Below are 21,496 nucleotides of genomic sequence, written 5' to 3' on the forward strand. Positions count from 1 at the left end.
TTATTGTCTTAATACGGATGATTTTGGCATACAGCTCATGAAAACCCAAAATTCCTATCTCACAAAATTAGCATATTTCATCCGACCAATAAAAGAAAAGTGTTTTTAATACAAAAAACGTCAACCTTCAAATAATCATGTACAGTTATGCACTCAATACTTGGTCGGGAATCCTTTTGCAGAAATGACTGCTTCAATGCGGCGTGGCATGGAGGCAATCAGCCTGTGGCACTGCTGAGGTCTTATGGAGGCCCAGGATGCTTCGATAGCGGCCTTTAGCTCATCCAGAGTGTTGGGTCTTGAGTCTCTCAACGTTTTCTTCACAATATCCCACAGATTCTCTATGGGGTTCAGGTCAGGAGAGTTGGCAGGCCAATTGAGCACAGTGATACCATGGTCGGTAAACCATTTACCAGTGGTTTTGGCACTGTGAGCAGGTGCCAGGTCGTGCTGAAAAATGAAATCTTCATCTCCATAAAGCTTTTCAGCAGATGGAAGCATGAAGTGCTCCAAAATCTCCTGATAGCTAGCTGCATTGACCCTGCCCTTGATAAAACACAGTGGACCAACACCAGCAGCTGACACGGCACCCCAGACCATCACTGACTGTGGGTACTTGACACTGGACTTCTGGCATTTTGGCATTTCCTTCTCCCCAGTCTTCCTCCAAACTCTGGCACCTTGATTTCCAAATGACATGCAGAATTTGCTTTCATCCGAAAAAAGTACTTTGGACCACTGAGCAACAGTCCAGTGCTGCTTCTCTGTAGCCCAGGTCAGGGGAATGCGGCACCTGTAGCCCATTTCCTGCACACGCCTGTGCACGGTGGCTCTGGATGTTTCTACTCCAGACTCAGTCCACTGTTTCCGCAGGTCCCCCAAGGTCTGGAATCGGCCCTTCTCTACAATCTTCCTCAGGGTCCGGTCACCTCTTATCGTTGTGCAGCGTTTTCTGCCACACTTTTTCCTTCCCACAGACTTCCCACTGAGGTGCCTTGATACAGCACTCTGGGAACAGCCTATTTGTTCAGAAATGTCTTTCTGTGTCTTACCCTCTTGCTTGAGGGTGTCAATAGTGGCCTTCTGGACAGCAGTCAGGTCGGCAGTCTTACCCATGATTGGGGTTTTGAGTGATGAACCAGGCTGGGAGTTTTAAAGGCCTCAGGAATCTTTTGCAGGTATTTAGAGTTAACTTGTTGATTCAGATGATTAGGTTCATAGCTCGTTTAGAGACCCTTTTAATGATATGCTAATTTTGTGAGATAGGAATGTTGGGTTTTCATTAACTGTATGCCAAAATCATCCGTATTAAGACAATAAAAGACCTGAAATATTTCAGTTAGTGTGCAATGAATCTAAAATATATGAATGTTAAATTTTCATCATGACATTATGGAAAATAATGAACTTTATCACAATATGCTAATATTTTGAGAAGGACCTGTATATAACAGAGAACTAGCAGAAAATAACTCAAAGAACAAGGTAAACTAGGGAGTAAAACACAAAAGAATAAACTAATAAACAAAAAACACCTAACCATAAGCAACACATGGAGACAAAACATAAGGAACATAACAAGGAAATGATGAGATTAATACACAAAGAAAGTCTAAACCCAAAAACACATCAGGATTGTGACATAAAAACAACATTCCCAAACCAGCAAATAATCAGACTGTAAAACAGCTTGCTAGCATTTAATTTACTTTATTATACCCCCCTTTCCCCCCCTCTCCTGCCATTTGCCAGGGTGCATAATTGTTCTAAATCATCCCGCCTGGTTAATAAAGATTTAATAAAAAAAATAAATTGTTTTATTTTTGTAATTTTCTTTATGTTGCCTTTTACTATTCTTTCAATTAAACTTGTCTTCATCACAAAAAAAAAAGATAAAACAGACTGTTTGACAAGGACTCTGTGGCCGAAGAGATGCTTTATCATAATCTCTTCAAGCTAAATAAAGGCTTTGACAGTGTTAATATTAGGATCTGAACACTGCTTTCTGAGTCTTTTCGTTGGAATCCCCTCCTCAGCTCTTTTTCAAACTGCCTCAAGGGTCTTGAGAGTAAGTCCCAGGCAAGTCTCAGGCCCTGAGAGGTCAGGGGTCGCTCCTAGACAAAAGGCTCCCAGCTCTGGGTCAGTTGTGGTCAGGGAAACCTAAGCAGTGAAGACTTGCATTAGACAAACAACTGAGGTGGCAGAATGACAACAAGACAGAGGGATGGAGATGGGTTAGGGGAAAGGAGGCCAACGAGTGCACTGAAAAGCTCTCTCACACAGACACACCCACAGACACACATACACACAGGCAGTTGTGTAAATTTTGCTTCCATGCAAGCTTTGCCAGAATTTTAAATTAGCCAAAATTGTTGCCTAAGCCTGTAAAAAAGTTAGTCAAAGTTTCTCTAGATGGAAAGAAAAATCAGTTTCTTGCTCATCTGCACCGTGTGCTGTTAAAATACTAATGACAACACTGTGCTAACTTTGGTAGCACATAAACCTAATAAGTTTTGCTCAAATGTGTCTTTAAACAGTGCCCTAACTTGTTCCTCTCCCCTCCCCCACCCTGCTGCTGTCTTTCTCCTCTCTTTTTCATCCAGCGCCATTGATCATGCATGCAGAAATTTAGCACGCCCAGCCGCGGCTCAAGCCGGGATAGGTTGGTGAGAGCGAGGCCCTGTCCTACATACTGCTCACTCTCCATGGGCCACCAGGCCACAGTCACACACTCCCCCTGATCTGCCTCCCCTCGCTGACACACACACAATCACCCTGCAGTCCTTCTCAGAACCGGCACATGCATGGATCATCATGTGGTGTTGTGAATGTTCACCCATTCCAACCAAAAACTTTCAGTCAGGTGCTGAAAGGAGGAGATTTGGGTGAGAAAGGGGGCTGCTCGTTTTAGCTCTCCCTCTTCAAATTTACTGCACACATACAGACTGGATTTGAATTTGAAGGGGAAAAGACAATGAATCCGTAATCTTTTGTTTTATCTGATCCCAAAACAACACCCATAACTATTACAGGCAGCATTATAAAGTCCCAGAAAGTGAGGTCCTTGTTGGAGCTACTCAGCTGAGCAGCAAAGACTGAGCCTCACTCAGAGTTAAAACTGCTAATCTGCCACTTAGCTCTTTGGTACAGCCTGTCACATGGGCCAAGGGACAGGGTTATTGGGGTAGATTGGGTTAAGGTGGAAACTGAACCGTAATAGAGTGAGTGGATGAAGAACTGGGTGAAGGATGTGTACAGCTGAGCACAGCTATTTTGGGGTGCGATGAAAAGGTGATCTCAGCTCCTATGATGGAGCAAGAAGTGGGCAAGAAGTGGGCACACCAAAACTGTACACCAGGGCAGTCACTGTATATCTGTAAAAATTGTGGCTCAGAAAGTGAGTAAATAAAATAAAGATTGGATTCTGTTCTGTTATAGACACCTTGATACTTTTTTTTTTAAACTGTGTCCTGTCCGGCAAAGTAGAGCTCAGAATTGCTTGTCTGAGTGCCCAGAAGAAGCCCAACAGATTTACTTTCACAAGTGGAGCATTACAGCTAACGCTTTATTACTCTGCTTGATATTTATGAAAGAAGGAGAAAAGAATGGAGGAGAGAAAGAAGAATGAAGAGATTACAAAATAACACCCTGCTTGCTTCTACACCTGCAGTAACATATATAATAACAGCATTGTTATCAAAAAGTGCTGTTGCTATGAATGCAATGTATTTAATTGTAACTGCGGCTCAATATAGAACATTTGTGTATCTGTTAACACCTGAATCTAAACATTTGTGGGTCTGAGTGCTTGTGTATATAAGGTTTCTCCATAAAAAAATGCAATAGCAAGTGTGAGGAGCCACAGACCAGCCCCCCTGGACCCGGGGCAGATACGGAGGAGAACCGAGCCCCAGACATCCAAAGGCCCCCCCAGAGCACAGGAACCCCAGGAGAACCACGGACAGGACTACTGCAACTCCCCAAGAGAAGAGCAGGGGAGAATCCCAAGGGAACCACCCAGCCGCAGTGCAGAAGCCCCAGGGAGCTGCAGCGACGAGCCCACAGGCCCTGCCGGCAACAGTATATGTCAGAGCAGATCCAGCCATGGACCCAGAGACCTGAGACCCTGGGACATATCACTCCCCAAGCAGAGGCACGACAGAGCACAGGGCCCAGGCCCTGGCAAGCAGCCACCGGGAGTGAGCCGGCACACACCAAAGCACCCAGCCCCGGATACCGAGAACCACAAGTACACCAGCGGGCAGAGACACCAGCCATCGGCAAGTAGTGTGGCGGGGAAGAAAGAGGCCCCACAGTTGATGGGGGGCCTAAACTGATCCAGGAGAGGGAGCAGTCCAAGACCCAACCTGACACAAAAACAGGCACACACAGTCACAATCACACATTCCCACCCTCATGCGTACACATAAAAACACCCAATGTAAAGACACACAAGAATGGACGTCGTACACTCACTTACACTCCCCATATACACTCTATACTCCCAGGTCCAGGTGCCAATACCCCATAGGGACCATCTCCCTGACCCAGGAGATGGTCCCCTTCCCCCCAGGGGTGGAGACAGGCAGACTGCCCCAGCACCAGCCTCGACCAGTTCCGGCCCCGCCCGAACCCGAGTGACCCCTGCCTAGACACCGACCCGCTGCCCCGATTCCAGTTGCAGGCGACCCCCATCCCCTTCCGGGTAGGGGCCATGTACATAAGAGGGGTCTACCTGGTCCAAACGAGCCCGCCAACCAGAGCCACCACAGGATGAAACAGTTCCAACCCACCAATGAATTCATATCTCAACCCCATGAGCCCTCCACCACCATGAACCCCAACATTTTGTAGTAGTCAAGCCTATATGTTCTGTCATTTCATGGCATATGAGATGTTGCCTCTACAAGATCTTGTTTCAACTAAGATATGAAATTCAACACTGTAAATTGAAATATTGTATTAAAAACTAATATTTTTCAGAAGCCTCCTTTCTAACTTTTTTCTCATTGACATATAATTGGGACAACCAACCCTGTTCTGCCCCTATTTTATTTATTTATTTGTAGCAGACTTAAATCATTATGCCTCTCTAGGTGCACTGCTTACACCGTTAAAACCATTAAGTGCTGCATTTGAAAGTAATAACGTTTAGTAATGCTTCCTGAATTTCATAACCTCATTGTTCAAATAGACTTTTTCACAGAAATCAGGAATGCAAATATTTTAGTGTTGAAACCCTTGTGACTCACCTGATTGATCACTCTTGATCTCATGTCTCATGCACCCAAGCTGAGACACATCTGACTACCTCTTTTCTGGTCAGTAACCTCAAAAGCCACTCAAACTGTAGTTTTCACTTACGTAATATAGTCAGTGCTACCCCTTTTAAATAATAAAATAAAATTTAGCAACTTTAATCCAGTTGATGAAAGCATGCTTGACATTCGAAGATTAATTTTAGTTTTTCTTTTCCTTGAAATACTAATTTACATTAAAATACATATGGGTTGGTTCTGTCAGATGGTGGTGGCAGCATCATGCTGTGGGATCGCTTTTCTTCAGCAGGAAGGGTGCACAGGATTGTAGTTGGAGCTACAAAGGAATGGTTTAGACCAAAGCCCATCCATGTGTTAGCATGGCCCAGAGAAACTACAGACATGAATCAAATAAAAAACCAAAGACATGATCCATCCAGTCTGAACGTGTTTCAGTTGAAACAAGTAACAAAACCCTTAGAAGGTACGTAGAATAGCAATTGCTATTAGAACCTATTTTTGTTTTTCTTTATTTATCCTGTGAATTACTTTTCTGTGTTAACGGCATGGGCCCATGTAGATAATTTAAGGGAATCTGGCTGCTGCACGGGCAAATTCTTCATCCACCAGGCCCCTGCAGAGAGAGTCAAGGAAATGAATGAGGAGACTGTGTGAAAAAGCTAGTTTTGCATTTTTTGTGCCTCATTTTAAATGTTTTGCATCTTTTAATGTGATTTTGTCTCAATATTTATTTAAAACATTATGTTAATTTGTGAGACGTTTTATAAATATTGGTTATTTATGGCATAGGAGCATTGGCTCTTGATGAGCTTTGCTCCTGTAGGGTAGTTTACTCATCTCTCCATGCACCTGAGGCTTCACTGCCCTCAGAGAGAGAAGCAGGCCTTAATCATCTCTTACGGTCTAAAATCTACTATTAAGTTTAGTTGATGGTTGGGGAGTATACAGTGCCTTTGAAAATTATGATACACCATGAACATTTTAATATTATTGGGATTTTATGTAATAGGCCCACAACGAAGCACACAATTGGAAAGTGTAAGAAAAATGTATCTATCTATCTTTTTAAATTTTTGATAAATTTGGAGTGCATTAGTATAAGAAACCACATACTTAGTAAATAGAGTCTATCTGTGTATATTGTCTTCTCTGTATAAGTCCAGCCGTTTTCTGAAGGTCTCAGAGGTTTGCTGGAGATTTTTAGTGACAGCTAAAAGACAGCAGACCTAGAAAGACACAGCTGTCCACCTAAACTGACGGGCCAAGCAAGGAGAGCATTAACAAGTGAAGCAGCCATGAGAATTAGCTGTGTTCTCCATTTATTTGAACTAAGCAGCAGGGTTGCATATAAAATTCTTATATTCCAAAGAAAACAGCCAGGCCTAGCTAAAATCTACAAAAACGTTTTGGGAGAATGGGTGGTGGTCTGATCAAACTAAACAGAACCTTTGATGCTATGTTTGACTCAGTAACAGCAGTCCAGATCATAAAACGTGGACTGCTATCAGTGAAGCTTGGTGGTGGCTGCATCATGGAATGACCTAGACAAAGTTCAAAACTAAATCTGACAGAAAGTCTGAGGGATCATCCAAAGAGGGCTGCAGACAAAAGATGGAGAACTTTTGCAAGTCAGACTAGACGTACTGTATGTTAGTAAGATGTGGGATGGTGACAGACTTCAAATAAAAGAAGACTGGATGTTGAATGGAATCAAAGGTGCTTTAGCAAAGTATCAGTTTAAGACTTTGCAGACTTTTGTATCCAGGTTATTGCAGCTTTATACATTTTTAAAATATTTTTTCCAGCTGTCCTCTATAGACTGTACCCTGCCTCTTCCTCGATAACCGCTGGAGATAGGCACCATCTCTCCCGCAACCCTGCAAGGATAAGCACAAATAGATACCTGTTTTCAGTGGAAATGTAAGGGAACAATCTTATATTAAAGGTGAAAAAGGTTTGAAAATTATTTATCATGCTTATACTCCCCATCACCGTCTCCACTGTGAAAGATGGTGGGGGTTGCATCATACAATGGGGATGTTTTTTTTTTGGCAGGGACAGGGAAGCGGGTCAGAGATGATGGAAAGATAAATGGAGCTAAAGGGCAATCCTGAAACAAAACCTGTTAGAGGCTGCAAAATACTTGAGCTGTGATTTAGACCAATTGGTCAATGTGATTTAAATCAAATCACTTTAATTTGTTAGATGTAATATGAGCTGGAGCTATTATGTAGACAAGAATGGGAAACATTTCAGTCTGTGCATGTACCAGGCTAGTAGAGACATATCTTAAAAGAGGTGCAGCTGTAAGTGAAAGGTGGTTCTATGAAGATAGGGGCTGAATAAAAATTTATGCCAGTTTTTTATCCGTAAAACATTTTGCAAACCATAAATCAATTGTCCTTCCACTTCACAAATGTACTTTGAGTTGGTTCTATACATAAAAACCTTTAACATATAGTAATAATATACATTTAAATTTATGGTGGTAATGTGACTGGAAGAGTTCAGGGGATACGAATTCTTCTGCAAGGCAATGTAAATGAGTGAAGATGCCTGGGTTTATAATTAAGAATACAGTCTTGTGAAAAAATGTGGATATCCCGATAAATATTTGTTGTTTTTTTTTTTAAAGAAATGTTCATATCCATATCTAATCTTTTTTTCTATTCCTGGAGGAACAAAGTAAACAGTATGAACCTGCTTGAAAATACTGAGTATTGATACACACCCGATGAGCTAGAAATAGATGATGGGGGGAGGGGGTACTAATTTATTCTTCAGTAGAAATTGAATTTATTTAAATGACTTGTTACAGTTTTTATTATAAATATATATATATATTATAAATATATATATATATTTATATATATATATATATATATATATATATATATATATATATATATATATATATATGTCCTCTATTTGCTGTTATGATGCCCCTAGCCTACAGGTTACCAAACTGGCAGAGGACACTGTGGGTCCCGCTCCACTCAATACTCTTTAATGGACCGTGCTGTTGTGATCAGCCAATGACAGGAACGGCGGGGAAACGCCACAGAGAGAGCGCCACTGGCAGCATGAACACAGCCAGCCAATGTGCAGGAGAGAAGGGCAGAGGAAGAGGAGGGGAGGTCCGAGGCTACGGGAACAACTGAGGTAGAGGGCGGAGTCTCTCCCTGAGCGCGAATGCATTCGTGTGTTTCCTCACTCAGCCCTCCTCTTTTCATCCTCCCCCACCCCCACCTCTGCTGCCCCTCTCCTCCTCACCCCTCCTCCTCCTCCTGCTCTCATCGAGCCTGCCCGCCCCTGAGTCTGGAGCAGCAGCAGCGGTGGAAGCCTCACTGCCTCTCCTCGCCTCACCAGTGCGGGAACCACAGCAGCAGGAGAGCAGAATGGACACGGAAGGGAGCCAGAGCAGCCTGTCCTCCGGCACGGACAACTCCCCCCACGACCCCTGGTAAACGAGCCGGTCCGGATCCCACCGCTTTGGTTTCTGGACCCGTTTTTGAGTTCACCTTGGACTTTAGTGGAGTTCCGCGCCGAGACAAAAGACGAGCACGCTGCGTGTGTGTGTCTATGTGCGTCTTTCTCTCTCTCTCTCTCTCTGAATGTGTGTGTGTGGGATGGATCCACTCACCGGAGGAGACACAGACGCACCGCTTCTCTCCGCCTGCCTCCCTCGCTTCCTCCTCATCCTTCTTGTTTGTTTATTTATCGCGGTGTTCCTCCAAATGGTCCACACTGCAACTTCTCCATCATCCCTGTGTTTTTATTATTATTATTTATTCCTCCTCCTCTAGGGGATTATAACGGCCCGGCTGGCCGATGGGTGACTTCGCAACATGGCCGATGCTTTTCTTCTTTACTTTACTGATGCTAGATTACATAGAAAAATCCTCCAGATTTCCTCATAAATGTGCTCGAAAGAGGCGCTTTGTGCTGTGTGACTTACAAGGCTTGTGTTTCTCTCATTCAGCAAAATGTTCATCGGGGGTCTGAGTTGGCAGACAACACAAGGTGAGCTGTCCCGCACTCTACTTTAACACTGTCTGGATGAAACAACCTCTCTCTATGAAACACACAGCGTCCATGCTTCTTGAAGTTAAAACAGAAACCCGTGTAAATAGTTGAGACACAGAAAGGCTGCTGTTCCCTGAGGATCAGCTCTTAGGATTTAAGACTTGCAGAGACGCAGGAGATTAACATTGGAAATCGCGCAAACATACAACCAGACTTGTATGTGTGCCCCCCCCCCCCCCTGTGCGGTCGTTTGCGCAGTTAATAAAAGAGGAGGGCACAACTATTAAAATAAATGCACACATAATAAAGTTATCGATTATTCGGAGTCGAGGCTGAAGTTGAGCGCCTACTTATTCCCATGATTCTGCTGCTGTCCCCCCTCCCTCATCGTTGCATTTATTCTAGGAGACACGCATGAACACAGTTTATTCTAGTTAGCCGTGTTATTATCCCACAGATGCTGCTGCTGCTTAAAAAGCCTGCAATCTCGTTTTGTGGCCTCCGCTGTAATCTGGGAGGTCTGGAGGGACACAAACACAACGTGGTCCACCCCGACCCCATTGTTTCTCTCCGGCCACCCCAGCAACACATGTGTGTGTATGGGGAGGTCTCTGTTGGAGAACTTGCCCCCCCCCCCTTCCTGAGTTTATTTAACAGTTCGCTGTCCTCGTTGTCTTCTGCAGAGGGCTTGAGGGAGTACTTCTGCAAATTTGGCGAGGTGAAGGAGTGCATGGTGATGCGGGATCCCGTCACCAAGCGGTCGAGGTAAGGAAAGGAGGCGTGTGCGCCCCGCCGTCCTATCACTGGATGCCTCATGCCTGCTTTATATTCCAGGGGCGCCCCCAGAATGTTTTTAAACAGGGTGGCCAGATGGTGACCACTGATAATCTTGTATAGGGGGGGTGACCTAACTAGTGCAAAAGCAATAACAGATTTTTTTATATTTATATATACCTAAACGAACCATATGTTTTCAAAGGTGCTAAGGTTTTCACTCATTCAGTTTGAAATCAGTTCAATGAAGTGCCAGGCTGTTTTCTTCAGCTATAAAGAGAATAGCCTGCTGCTGCACACTGCTGGTTAGCTGGCTTAAAGACGTTGACTACAAAGCTTTTTTTTTTTTTTTTATAAAAAAGGCACATTTGGCTGTTAAGAAATATTTATCAAAACGCAGAATTTGAAAAATAAAGAAGCACCATCCATTACTGTTATCAGGGTACAGTTGGTAAGCTACTGAAAACCCAAAGATGCACCAATCAATCGGCCAGAGATTGTAATCGGATAATCATTGCTTGTTTGGCTTTGATCAGTGATCATTTGATCAAATACTTCAAACAGATTTTTTAAAAATATATCTCTTAAATGCATCAAAACCAAAAACTAGCAGCAATGTTTTGTCTATAAACGCATCAAGGAAAACCAAAAATTATCTGGGAAAGGCCTGGTTGGTGGGTGAATCTCTGTTGAAATCATTACCACATTTCGCAGGTATTTATCCTAGAGGTAATTATCAAAACAATAATATATAAATGTTATAGATAAAAGGTTTATAGCTGTACCTATCATTACATTGTATTATAATAGTGGTGGTAGGAATAATTATTGCTGCTAGCTGAAGCTTGTCTTTAGCTAATATTTGGAATAATCTAGGCATATCGGACCTCCCTTGAAGGGACCACTGAGCTTCTCCCCCAAAGATGGCTGCATATGTATGGTTAATTTCATTCCTCTTTTTTTGCAGGGGGTTCGGCTTCGTCACATACGCAGATCAGGACGGCGTGGAAAAGGTTTTGGCTCAAAACAGACACGAATTGGATTCCAAAACGGTGAGTTTTTCTTAAATAGGTTTATGCTTGGCTAACTTTTTCTACCAGCTTGTTGTTTTTTTTATTATTCTTCCTGCTTCTCTGCATTTTGCCTCCCACTGTATGGCTTGTAAAGTTTAGGAGTGCATTTTGGAGCAGCCACCCTCCTCCTCCTTCTGCTTCTCCTGTCTGCTCATTTCCCCACTCCAAATCCCGGTTCAGGGCGCCAACATGAAAGCGTTCTTTCTTGGTCTTCATTGCCATGGTTACCTGGGGGACCTGAATGGGGTAGTTGGAGCCCCTGCTAACACCCATACAGGTTTTATGCTCAGCACAGAGCTCACAGAAGTTGTTTCAGCTGAGTTTTAGGGAAGGAAAAAGTTGAATTCCAACTCGAGCAGATTCAGCCAGTGAGGTCTTCATTTGAATATTGAAGTAACTATTGAGATTTGCAAGGAGTGTGTCTGCTCTGATTGAGGAGTTTCTATAATAAATTTCCCCTCCTACACTGCTGGAGCATGAACATTCAAATGTGGGTAAATGGGACAGACACTTTGCCAGAAAGGTCCTGCTTGTGTTTGGTTTTATTAATAAATATAGGGGAATAAGGCATGAGAGGACGGGTGAATCCCAGCGGCTTGTTTCTGGTGTGACTCCGAGCTGCTGACTGAGATTTGAATATCCATGAAGGTGTGAACGTTGAAGTCTTGGCCATGTACATTGGGTGTGGGAGCCGGGACTGTGTGTCTTTGTCAGCTTGAACTCACACACACACACACACATGCACGCACGCATGTACAATAGGATCATTTGAGAGTGAAAATTGGTGGCACAGAATGGCAGCATAACCCAGGGGTGGAGAAAAGGTAGAGTTGGGTGCAGTTGTTGGAGCAAGTCTGTTGCTGGGGGTGACGCCAGCCTCTGGAGACCGTGCTGTAACAGCACAACCCAATGGGATTCATGTCTCCATAACAACTTCTCAGCTATTTTGCATTAACTTAAGGCGCTGGACTCAGTCGGGCGGCACAGCTCTGACACACAGCGATAATGTCAAGTCATGCCAGACTTTGAAATAATGAGAAGTAGAAAAAGTCAAAGCCGCAACTTACAAATGTTTGAAGGTTTTTTCTACAGCCGTTATTAGATTTATTACAACATGCCTGTTGCTGTGTGTGCTTCAAAGTATGCTCTGAGCAACTGCAAAGAGTTACTCAGTGAGTCATATTACCTCTTAAAAGTAGGTGCTGCTGAAGCAACTGAAAGTCAGGACCCCGAGTGTGTGTGTGTGTGTGTGATTTTGGAAGCTCAACTTGGCAGGTTGCTGGTGGGGATTTGACGCTGCCCTCCTATAAACCAAAACACTTTGCATGAATGTAAAAATGTAAAAAACTTGAAAACTTGAGATTTAGCAGTCAGTCAGAGATCAGAATCTGACGATTTCTTTGATCGTCTCTTATTGGCAGGCTGAATACTGAACAGCTGGGGTTTTTTGCTGTTTATTAAAACTCCCATTAGTTTTATTCTATAAACATGTCAGCCAACATGATGTACTTTCAGGTCCAAAATACAGAATAGGGATATAAAGATATGTAGGTAAATTTTTTGTTTTGTTTTCATTTTCATTTCAACATAAGTGGGTGTAACAAATACTCAGAAATTTACTTATAAGCAGACCTGGGTCTACCTATTCTTCTATATGTATTAGTGGCTGAGTTGTTAAATTTCACAGAAGGGGGGAGGCAGAGCGTTGTTATAATAGGAAATATCATGGCAGTATTCAACAACACCAAAGTTATAATTTTTACTGATGCCATGCAACCATAAATGATGAGTGTATTATATGTATAAAATTCATGAAAAACAATAAAAATAAACAACACTATGCTGCCCTTCCACCACCTGTGGCTTTGGACTGCTGTACAGGTGGCTGAAAGAAGTTTTTGTCATCCTTCTTTTGCTTAGAAGAACAATACGTTTACCGGTTTCGAAAGATTTTTGCTGCACAGTCTAGGCTGGAAACCAAAATCATCACTGATGCTGTAAATAGGTTCTGTACAATGAGTGTGTTTACTTAAAACATACTTCTAAATTTAGCAGTTAATTTTATATTTGTAACACCAAACTCTAAGAATCAATTACTGCAGTATAATTCTTAAAGCAGTAGGCTTTATCTTTGCTTTTCTCTATAAATATATTTCAGTTATCTTTGTTTTAAATTTTTGTGTAGGTTTCTAAACATATTTTGAAATAATTTAAAATTCTTTGAAAATGTTTAAATCGAGATTTATTTAGGATTTGAAGGAGCTGACAAGTATACTCAATATAATTAAACAGAATTTGGTTATGATGTTAAAAGATATAATTCAAAGCTACTTGTTTATTTGTTCTGCCGACAGTGTCTTCGCTGGAATCATATTTCAGTCTTGATGTCTCTAAAATAAATCTCCAGATTTTCTGTGGTCACTTTTAAGCACGATGATTTAAGTGGTTTTTCATTCTCCAACTCCATAGTATCTACATTAAAAAGGTTTACACCAGACATGGCCGCCAGACCAAATAAGAGAGGTTTCCTGTTATTTGTGTAATTAATATTGTGAAGTGACTAATGTGAGTGGTTAGCAACATTTGTTCTGTAATATGGCCAATTTAAATTGGTGGCTGTAGACATGGGCCAGTTTCCAGAATCTGAGGAATGCTGCTTTAAAAAGCTTTCAAAACCGCTAAAATATTCTGGCATACCTTTCCTAATCCATCACTGCCTATCATCCATCTGTTGCTGTGCACTGTTGGGCAGCTGACTGAAAGAAGGCTATTACTCTTGCTTACAAGAAAAACATAATTTGAGTGTTTGTAAAAAAAAAACACACATCTACTTTGTAAAGATTAAAGGAGGGCCACCCTTTACTCCTACTAGAGTAACACTTGTAAAATTACAGTTGTAAAGCAACGGATTGCAGGCTAGCAGTCTAAGCAGGCAGCCTGACTATTGAACCAGCTAATATCAGCTTTTTAAACTCCATATGTAAGTATATAGAAAGTTTGGAGGTAAAAAGGAAAACAAATCCTGTGCAACATGTTTTTATTCTATAATTTTGTTTAAGTCTTTGTATAAAGAACACAATGAGGATAGACAAATGTTAAAACATTAATAATAACTGTAACAAATAATGTTGTTAGATTTTAGAATATTAGTATTGATTGTTGCATTTTGTTTAAATGAAACCAATTAGATTAAGCTAGTTTTTTTGTGTGTAAATATCAGAAAACTGCTATTTTTAGTTGATAATTACAGTGAGACACAGAAATACACAGTTATGCTAAAAATAAGACGCTGCCAAGGGCAACAATCTTAGGGTGCCTCTGGTCAAAAGCATATTTAGGTTTGCATTTTCTTATTCACAGTTGAGAATGTTTATTTTTTGTTTTTTCAGACTATATCTGCAAACTCCAGCTGCAGGGGTTTAGATGTTTTCTCGGTTGTGGCCTATTTCCAGAAGCACCATGTAAAAAATAATTGATCCAAATAGATGAACATCAGGTTCAATGTTGCTAAAATCCATGTATTATTTTCTACTGCAATACACCTGGACCTGTAGTTATAGATCAGATTCGAGAAAGACTTTTGGGATTGAAGAAGTTTTGATGCTCTGGTGTTTTACCCTCTAACGCTGAGCCTCCGGTTTGTTGGCAAATGCCACAAAGGGGCATCGACAGAACCAGCGAAAGGTGTATGGGAAGGCTGTTTAACAGAGCAGCAGGACACACAGGGTGAGAGGGAAATTACATTAATGGTGCAAGGTCCATGCCCCTGGTTAAAAAGGTTATTAAACATTTACAGTACTGTTGCATCCTGGATTGTTTTTAACCCTTCTTTAAAACACTGAAAGTCACAGGTGAAATTTCAGCAGAGCATTATAATCCACAAAACAAACATGAGGTTGCTGATTATTTTCAGGGGGAGAAGTCTGTTGAGGCTGCTGTTTCTGGTTGGAGGTTAGATTTCCTGTCGGGGGCAAAGTATTGCCTCGGGCCCGTGGTGTGCAGTTGTGTTTTTCTGGATGCGGAGGGGGCATAGCTGCTACGGTTTTTGTTTTTCTCTGTGAAATGCTTCACTGAAACCAGTTACGGGATTAGGAAGAGAGGAGCAGATGTTCTCAGAAAAATGACCGTCTCTGGTTCCAGTTACCCATAAATGGAGGATTTGTTATAAGTGATGGATTGTTGAGCCTTTTTGCAACCTCATGGACAATACGTCCACTGATGATGAGTCAGTAATGTGTGATCACCTAATGTTGTTATTCAATTAGAGGGCATTGTCTCAACGTATAATTTTGTAAATACAGATGCACCAATCACTCGGCCAATTTTCTCTTCATTAACTCTGAACAATGTTAAAAGGGTGAAAAGTCAGAATAAATTTTTTCCTAAAAAAGTCCCTCTGTTCTCCATGTATTAATGCATAATCAACGGCATGTAGTATGATGCAGATTTCTTAGTTTAATAAAAATCAGATAAACAGGAAATCTGTCCAAATCTGAATCGGCAAGTCAGACTTCAAAGAAATGCAGAAAACTGTATCAGAAATTGGCCAATAAAAGCTTGATCGGTCCACCCCCAGTGGGGGTTTTAATTGTATAATGCTGAAATAGAGGAAAATGCTGTTTTTAATGAAAGAAGATTAAAAAGAAACTGTTATATATGTCAGATATCTTAGATTTTGACATTTTTGTTTTTTTACAGATTTTATTTCGAGTAATAAAGGTGGACTTAAAACATCAGCACGCCACACTTTTCAGACTTTTATCTGTAAAACATTTTGAAAGCCATGTCTCATTTTCCCTCCATTCCATAACAATGCACTACCTTGTGTTGGTATATCCAATAAAATACAAACTCAATACATTAAATTTGTAGCTGAATATACATGAAGATGCAAGACTTTGTGCGGTTCCAACACCTGGTTACCAGAGCTTAGATGTTAGCAGTGGCCCTTCGAATTGAAGATTAGCTGTTAATGCTGACGTGGACAAAACTGGAGCTGGGGGGTTGGAAGAGAATAGGAAAGGAGGAGGGGGAAGGCTCAGCTCCTGTGCTGCAATTAGTATGGATCTGAAAAACAACTAATCGGATTGAAGGAAACAAACTGGATTGGCCTTCCAAGGTTCATAGGTAGCCTCAGATCTGAGCAGCTTGGACCTGCTCTTAAGGTGGGTTCGGGCTGCTCTCCACATGCCACATGCACACAGCAACCCCACCGCACCCAACCTGGTTAGGAAGGTTACGGGGTTAGGGATAGGGTTGGGTCGTCGGCTCTCATTAGGGTGCTTCGTTAACTAATTACCGCACCATTGTTCATCTGTGCAGGTTGACCCTGCTGGCCTCAGCCCAAACCAAGTGTCCTTCCCTCACTCATTGACATGCCAAGTCCCTTTTTTGTCCTCTTGTGTTTATAGCTTTTTGTTTAGCCTATATTGATTGTGCTGCCATTATGTGGTGGCCTGTGGTGCCTTTTAATCGGTGTGGATGTTTGCCATTTGGTTGCCAAGTTGGCCAGTGTGTTTGGAAGAGGCACATCATCATATAGCTTGTTGATTTTGTGTTCCTGTATGTTTGGATAAAAGTTCATGCATGTGTTTGTGTTATGTTTGTGCTGCATTATGTTCATGTGTATATGTATTCATGTGTATATATGTATTTGTGCCTGGGAGGGTCACTCAGGAGCCCGAGTTCTTCTGCGGGCCCATCTGTTTTGTACTCTTTGTCCTGTTAATTAATGAAATCAGAGGGGCCGCCTGCTGGGACGGCCCCGCTGCACTGCTATGCTGGACAGGCCCACTTTCTCATGGGCTGACTGTTTTCCAAATGAATACATTTTTTCTCTCTTCTATCCTAAGCTTTTTCTCATCCTCAACTTCCTCTTTCTGCTATCTGCCTACCTCCATCATTTTATTTGACGTTATTTCCTCTATATTATTTTTGTTTTCCAGTTTGTAACGCTGGTGGATGCTCAGCGCCAAGCGAGGTGACTATTTGTTGTAGATTAGTGTAGTTTTTAAAAGCTAAAACACTAAAAAAAATCATAATTTAGGCTCTGCTGTCACTTTGCTGCTTAGATTGAGCGGAGGTTGGATGTCATGAAGCAGGATGTTAGTCAGACCATTTCAGGAACACTCGGTTGTAACTCTTCTCTGTCAGACTCCGAACGGCAAGCGTTTTCCCTTCCTGTTACGTTTTTTTATTATTGGTACGTACAATTTCACAAGTCTGACTGATTCTCGTCGCACATCAAGCCTCTGAAGAGTTATTTCTGAGTGTTGAAAACAGTGACCTGGCTATGTCTGTTTTTGCTCCTTTTTGCTTTGTGGCCTTTCTGTCTTCCTTGAGGCTAATCCGCCACTCTGGTAGATGCTTTAGTTTTCATTTATTTTTGCCTCCCTCAGAGAACAGGCAGATCTAGAAATTACATCTTAGATATATTCTCTGTTTTTCTACTCAAGTGGAATTATTTTTTAACAGCATGGCATGATTGTAGCTGTAGTAGCATTATTACAGATGTTGCTTTAGGTCTAACCTAGTGTAGTTGGTAACCATCACTTTAGGGTGTTTGTTAAGCTTAGAGGAACTAGGTCAAATGGGAAATATGAAATATGTCACATAACATGTAAATACCATCTCTGATATCAATGTGTTGCATTAGACAGAGTTCTCAAGAATGTGAGATTTTACTAGATACAATACAATGTTTTTAGGGTGATAAAACATTGATAAAAAACTGCATAATTGAATAAAAAAAGGCCAAAGTGACACATCTGTCCCTCTTTGAATCACAGTGGTATCTACAGATAAAACCCAAACCAAAATAATTAAAGAATATCTCATTTAGTCATCCAGAGACAAATTCACAAACAATGCTCACCTAACTCCCTGCTATTTGCTAATACGGTTGTGGTATAGGGGTACACATAAGTTCCCTTTGAAAATAGCTTCTTACATCTTTTATTTATCCTTAATTTGATCTGTTATCATATGGGTACCTATAAAAAACTAACTTTGAGACTTCTTCCCTTAGTAACAACTTCCCCACTGAAGAGTGCTCATTTCCGTGTGACCTGTTAGATCTAAGGTGCATATACTGATCATAAAGAAGTCGGATTTGTTGTTTCCGACCTGCCGATCACTGATCACTGATAATCAACCATGCGTAATATTGGCTGATTTAGGACAGCAGTCCGATTTCACAGTGTATCTCTAACACAAAACTAATTTGTGCAAACAACTGAATGTAAAAATTTAGCATAAAATAAAAAAAAATGCTGCAGGTCCTTCGACAAAGGTAATGATTTAGAATATCTTAAAAAAAGATAATTGCCAAAGCATTCGTCTCTAACTCTTGTCAGATTTCTTTTTACAATTGACCAAAACAAAGTGTTGCTTGTGATGTGGATGCATGCTAGGAAAGTTTTAAGCTTTGATGTGATTGATTTCATGTGTAAAAACTGGTCGTGTGTTGTAATATACTCTACCTACAATGGTTTAAGTCATTAAAACAGAACTGGTTTCAAAGCTGATCCAGACATTTGACAAATGGCATGCAGTGACAATTACCAAAAATCACAAGATGATGAAAAACGAGTGTCATTTTTGCCTGTGTATGTGTATTGTTTTTTTCTACTGTTTTTGTGACTTTAGTTTTGTGTCAAATGTGATTCAGCTTCTGATCGCTGCCAGCCCGTGGCGTGTCTGTGTCTGTGCCTCGTAATGGCCTCAGGCAGCTTTACTTTTCTAGTCATGTCTGACCATTTAAAAGCAGGTGAGCTGATTTCAACACCAGAGGCTTATAAGTCACTTCCAGGTCAGAAGAAAACCCCATGAACATGCCCCCAACTTTGCAACAAAAATAAATAAATAAACGTATTTGTCTTTTTGCATTTGTTTCATTCTGGTAATCTTTGTTTTTCTTTCCTTTTTTCTTGGATAAAAAAGCAATTTTTGTGGTGCTGGTTTAGTGCTACTGATTAAGTACGAATAACATGTTTTTCCGCATCCTGTTTAAGGGCAAAAAGCGGTATCATTTATTCTCAGCTCGGAGTCACACAGATCTATAATGTTACATCTATCCCAGTTGCGGCAGATACTATGAGAACTGCTTTGTTGCCATTTTTTGTGACCTTGCTCCATTGTTGCGCTGCTGTTTGCTGTTTGTCGCCGTTGGCTTCGTGAGTCCCTGTCACCTTTCTCTTTGTGCTCAGACCAGCTGGAGGTGACATGACTCTTCTCATCTTTGCGTCCCACTTCAAGGTGCAAAGTCCTTCTGCAATCCCTTTCAAGGGCGCTGCAGCTGCATCTTAGTTACACAGCCCTGTGCTCTCAGAGTGGTGGAAATCTGAGGCACTTAAAGGCCCTCAAAGGATGTATTTGCCATCAGAAACGGGCAATTATCACTGTAAAGAGATGAAAGCTTCTTTTTTTTAAATATTGAATGAGGAACCTATTTAAAATGTGTATATTGTCCACATTATATCTAATTATTTTTGGCTATTTGACAGACTCTTTATAGTTGCCAATGGCAATTCAATACACCTAATAGCGACTGTGTGAGACACAAGAGGCTTTGCTTCACAGATCCAATTATTGCAACATAGATGGAAACCCTAAGACTTTAATACACTACAAGGTCCTGTGACCCAAAATCATCTCTCTTTGCTGGCCTGAGTGTGAATAACACAAGATTCCACGCAAATATAAAATGCCAGGCTGGGCTTTGCATATTTAACATTATTAAAATGCCATCTCGTTCAAACCTAATTTATTTCTAATTTTATCTCCAACCTTGACCACTGCTGAGACATTCCAGCGACGGGGGGGACGACTCTGGATACAGTCAAATCTGACTAATCCAAAATGGTGGTTGTCAGGATTTGTGAGACTTAGAAAAAAACATCTCCGTCTTCAATGTATTTGGAATATTAAACGCCTTTGTCTAGTTTGTGGCTGAGACGGGCCCAGTTGTAGCAGAAAATTCAGAGAAAGTATGAATTGTTGTCTCACTGGCTAATTTGTTCCTGTTGACTGTTTGTATGGCTGCTTAGTTTGGATTTGTGGGGGCTTGCATAAACAAGGGTCTACTATACATATTTACAGATTAGGACATACTCTATTTCTGGGCCTTAGTACTCCTTCCCAAATAGTCAGATTTAAAGACGTGTGTGTTGTGACTAATTCTGTTTGAAGTTGCCACTGGAAGAATCTGGTGCTCCTAAACAGAATATAGAGCAGAAACAGACTTAGTGACTTTGCTAAATAAATAAAAGATTCTGATGGTTGGTGGGGTCACAACACTGACAAAATGCCACATTATAGTTTGCATTTCTTGTGTTATGTTGTTAATTACTGTCCTGTGAAGATTTATTTGCCACCATAAAGATTTCTTCTGTTTTTGCCACACTACATGTATTAGATTATGACAACAACTTTTGATATAAAAGATAACTTGCGATAATAATAAAAAAAAAAATCTGATGATGATTTTATTTATGGAAAGCTAGGCCTGTGGACATGTGTGCAAAAGTAATCACCCCCTAAATTTGTTAACTGTTTGTGCCATTCCGGGCAACGACTGCTGTCAAATGTCAGTGATAAGAGGCAATTAGCATGTTTTCCTTTGCTGTGGAGGAATTTTGGCCCACTCTTCTTTGCAAAATTGTTTTAATTCTTTTTTTAATTCAGCCTGTTTAAGTTCATGTCGAAGCATCTCAATAAGATAACTTTGACTAGGCCACTCCAGAATATTCAGTTAGCTTATTTTGAGGCATTCAGAGGTGGACTGGGAGGGGTGTTTCAGATCACTGGCCTAGTGCATAACCCAGGTCAGCCTCATTTTAAGGTTAGTAATACAGGGCCCCGATATTCTCCTTTAGGATTTTCTGATTGCGAGCAGAAATTATGGTTGACCAGGTCCAGGAGCAGCAAAGCTACCCCAGACAAGCATGTGGCCACCACCATGTTTGATTGTCTGTATATTAGTCCAGAGGATATTGTCCCAAAGGTCTTGGAGATCATCAAGATGTTTTTGTGAGACAGGCTTTTGTATTCTTTTTTGTTGGCACTGGTTTTTGTCTTGAAAACTTACCTGAGGCAACTGAGGCTTCCAGTATTTTAGTTGTTGTTCTGGGTTGTTTTGTGATCTCCTGGATGAGCTGTTTGGATTAGTTTTGGTAGGCCAGTAAGTTTCACTGCTTTTCCATGTTTTCTCCATTTGTAGATCCTGGTTCTTACTGTGGTTCACTTGAGTCACAAAGTCCTAGAAATTGCTTTGTAACCCTTTTCCAAACTGATAGATGTGAGTGCCTTTGTTTGTCATCGGTTCTTGAATTTCTTTAGATTGGG

General features: G+C 41.2%; 1 protein-coding gene and 1 long non-coding RNA gene across 2 annotated transcripts in view; one reads left to right on the forward strand and one right to left on the reverse strand.

The window, feature by feature from the left end:
* Positions 1–1,506: 1,506 nt before the first annotated feature.
* LOC124856900 lies at positions 1,507–9,253 on the reverse strand. The gene is made up of 3 exons (XR_007035445.1): positions 8,923–9,253; positions 7,105–7,156; positions 1,507–2,160 (listed from the first exon to the last, which is right to left on the reverse strand). It is a non-coding gene; the product is annotated as an uncharacterized LOC124856900 (long non-coding RNA).
* LOC124856899 (RNA-binding protein Musashi homolog 1-like) overlaps positions 8,578–21,496 on the forward strand; it is a 34,994-nt gene continuing 22,075 nt past the window's right edge. The window contains exons 1-4 of the mRNA XM_047347851.1: positions 8,578–8,742; positions 9,262–9,302; positions 9,989–10,070; positions 11,047–11,131. Coding sequence (XP_047203807.1) covers positions 8,678–8,742; positions 9,262–9,302; positions 9,989–10,070; positions 11,047–11,131 — 273 coding nt within the window. The 5' untranslated portion in view covers positions 8,578–8,677. The remainder of the gene's footprint in view (positions 8,743–9,261; positions 9,303–9,988; positions 10,071–11,046; positions 11,132–21,496) is intronic.

The sequence above is a fragment of the Girardinichthys multiradiatus genome, chromosome 20 (assembly GCF_021462225.1).
Source record: "Girardinichthys multiradiatus isolate DD_20200921_A chromosome 20, DD_fGirMul_XY1, whole genome shotgun sequence".
In the NCBI taxonomy this organism is placed as follows: Eukaryota; Metazoa; Chordata; class Actinopteri; order Cyprinodontiformes; family Goodeidae; genus Girardinichthys; species Girardinichthys multiradiatus.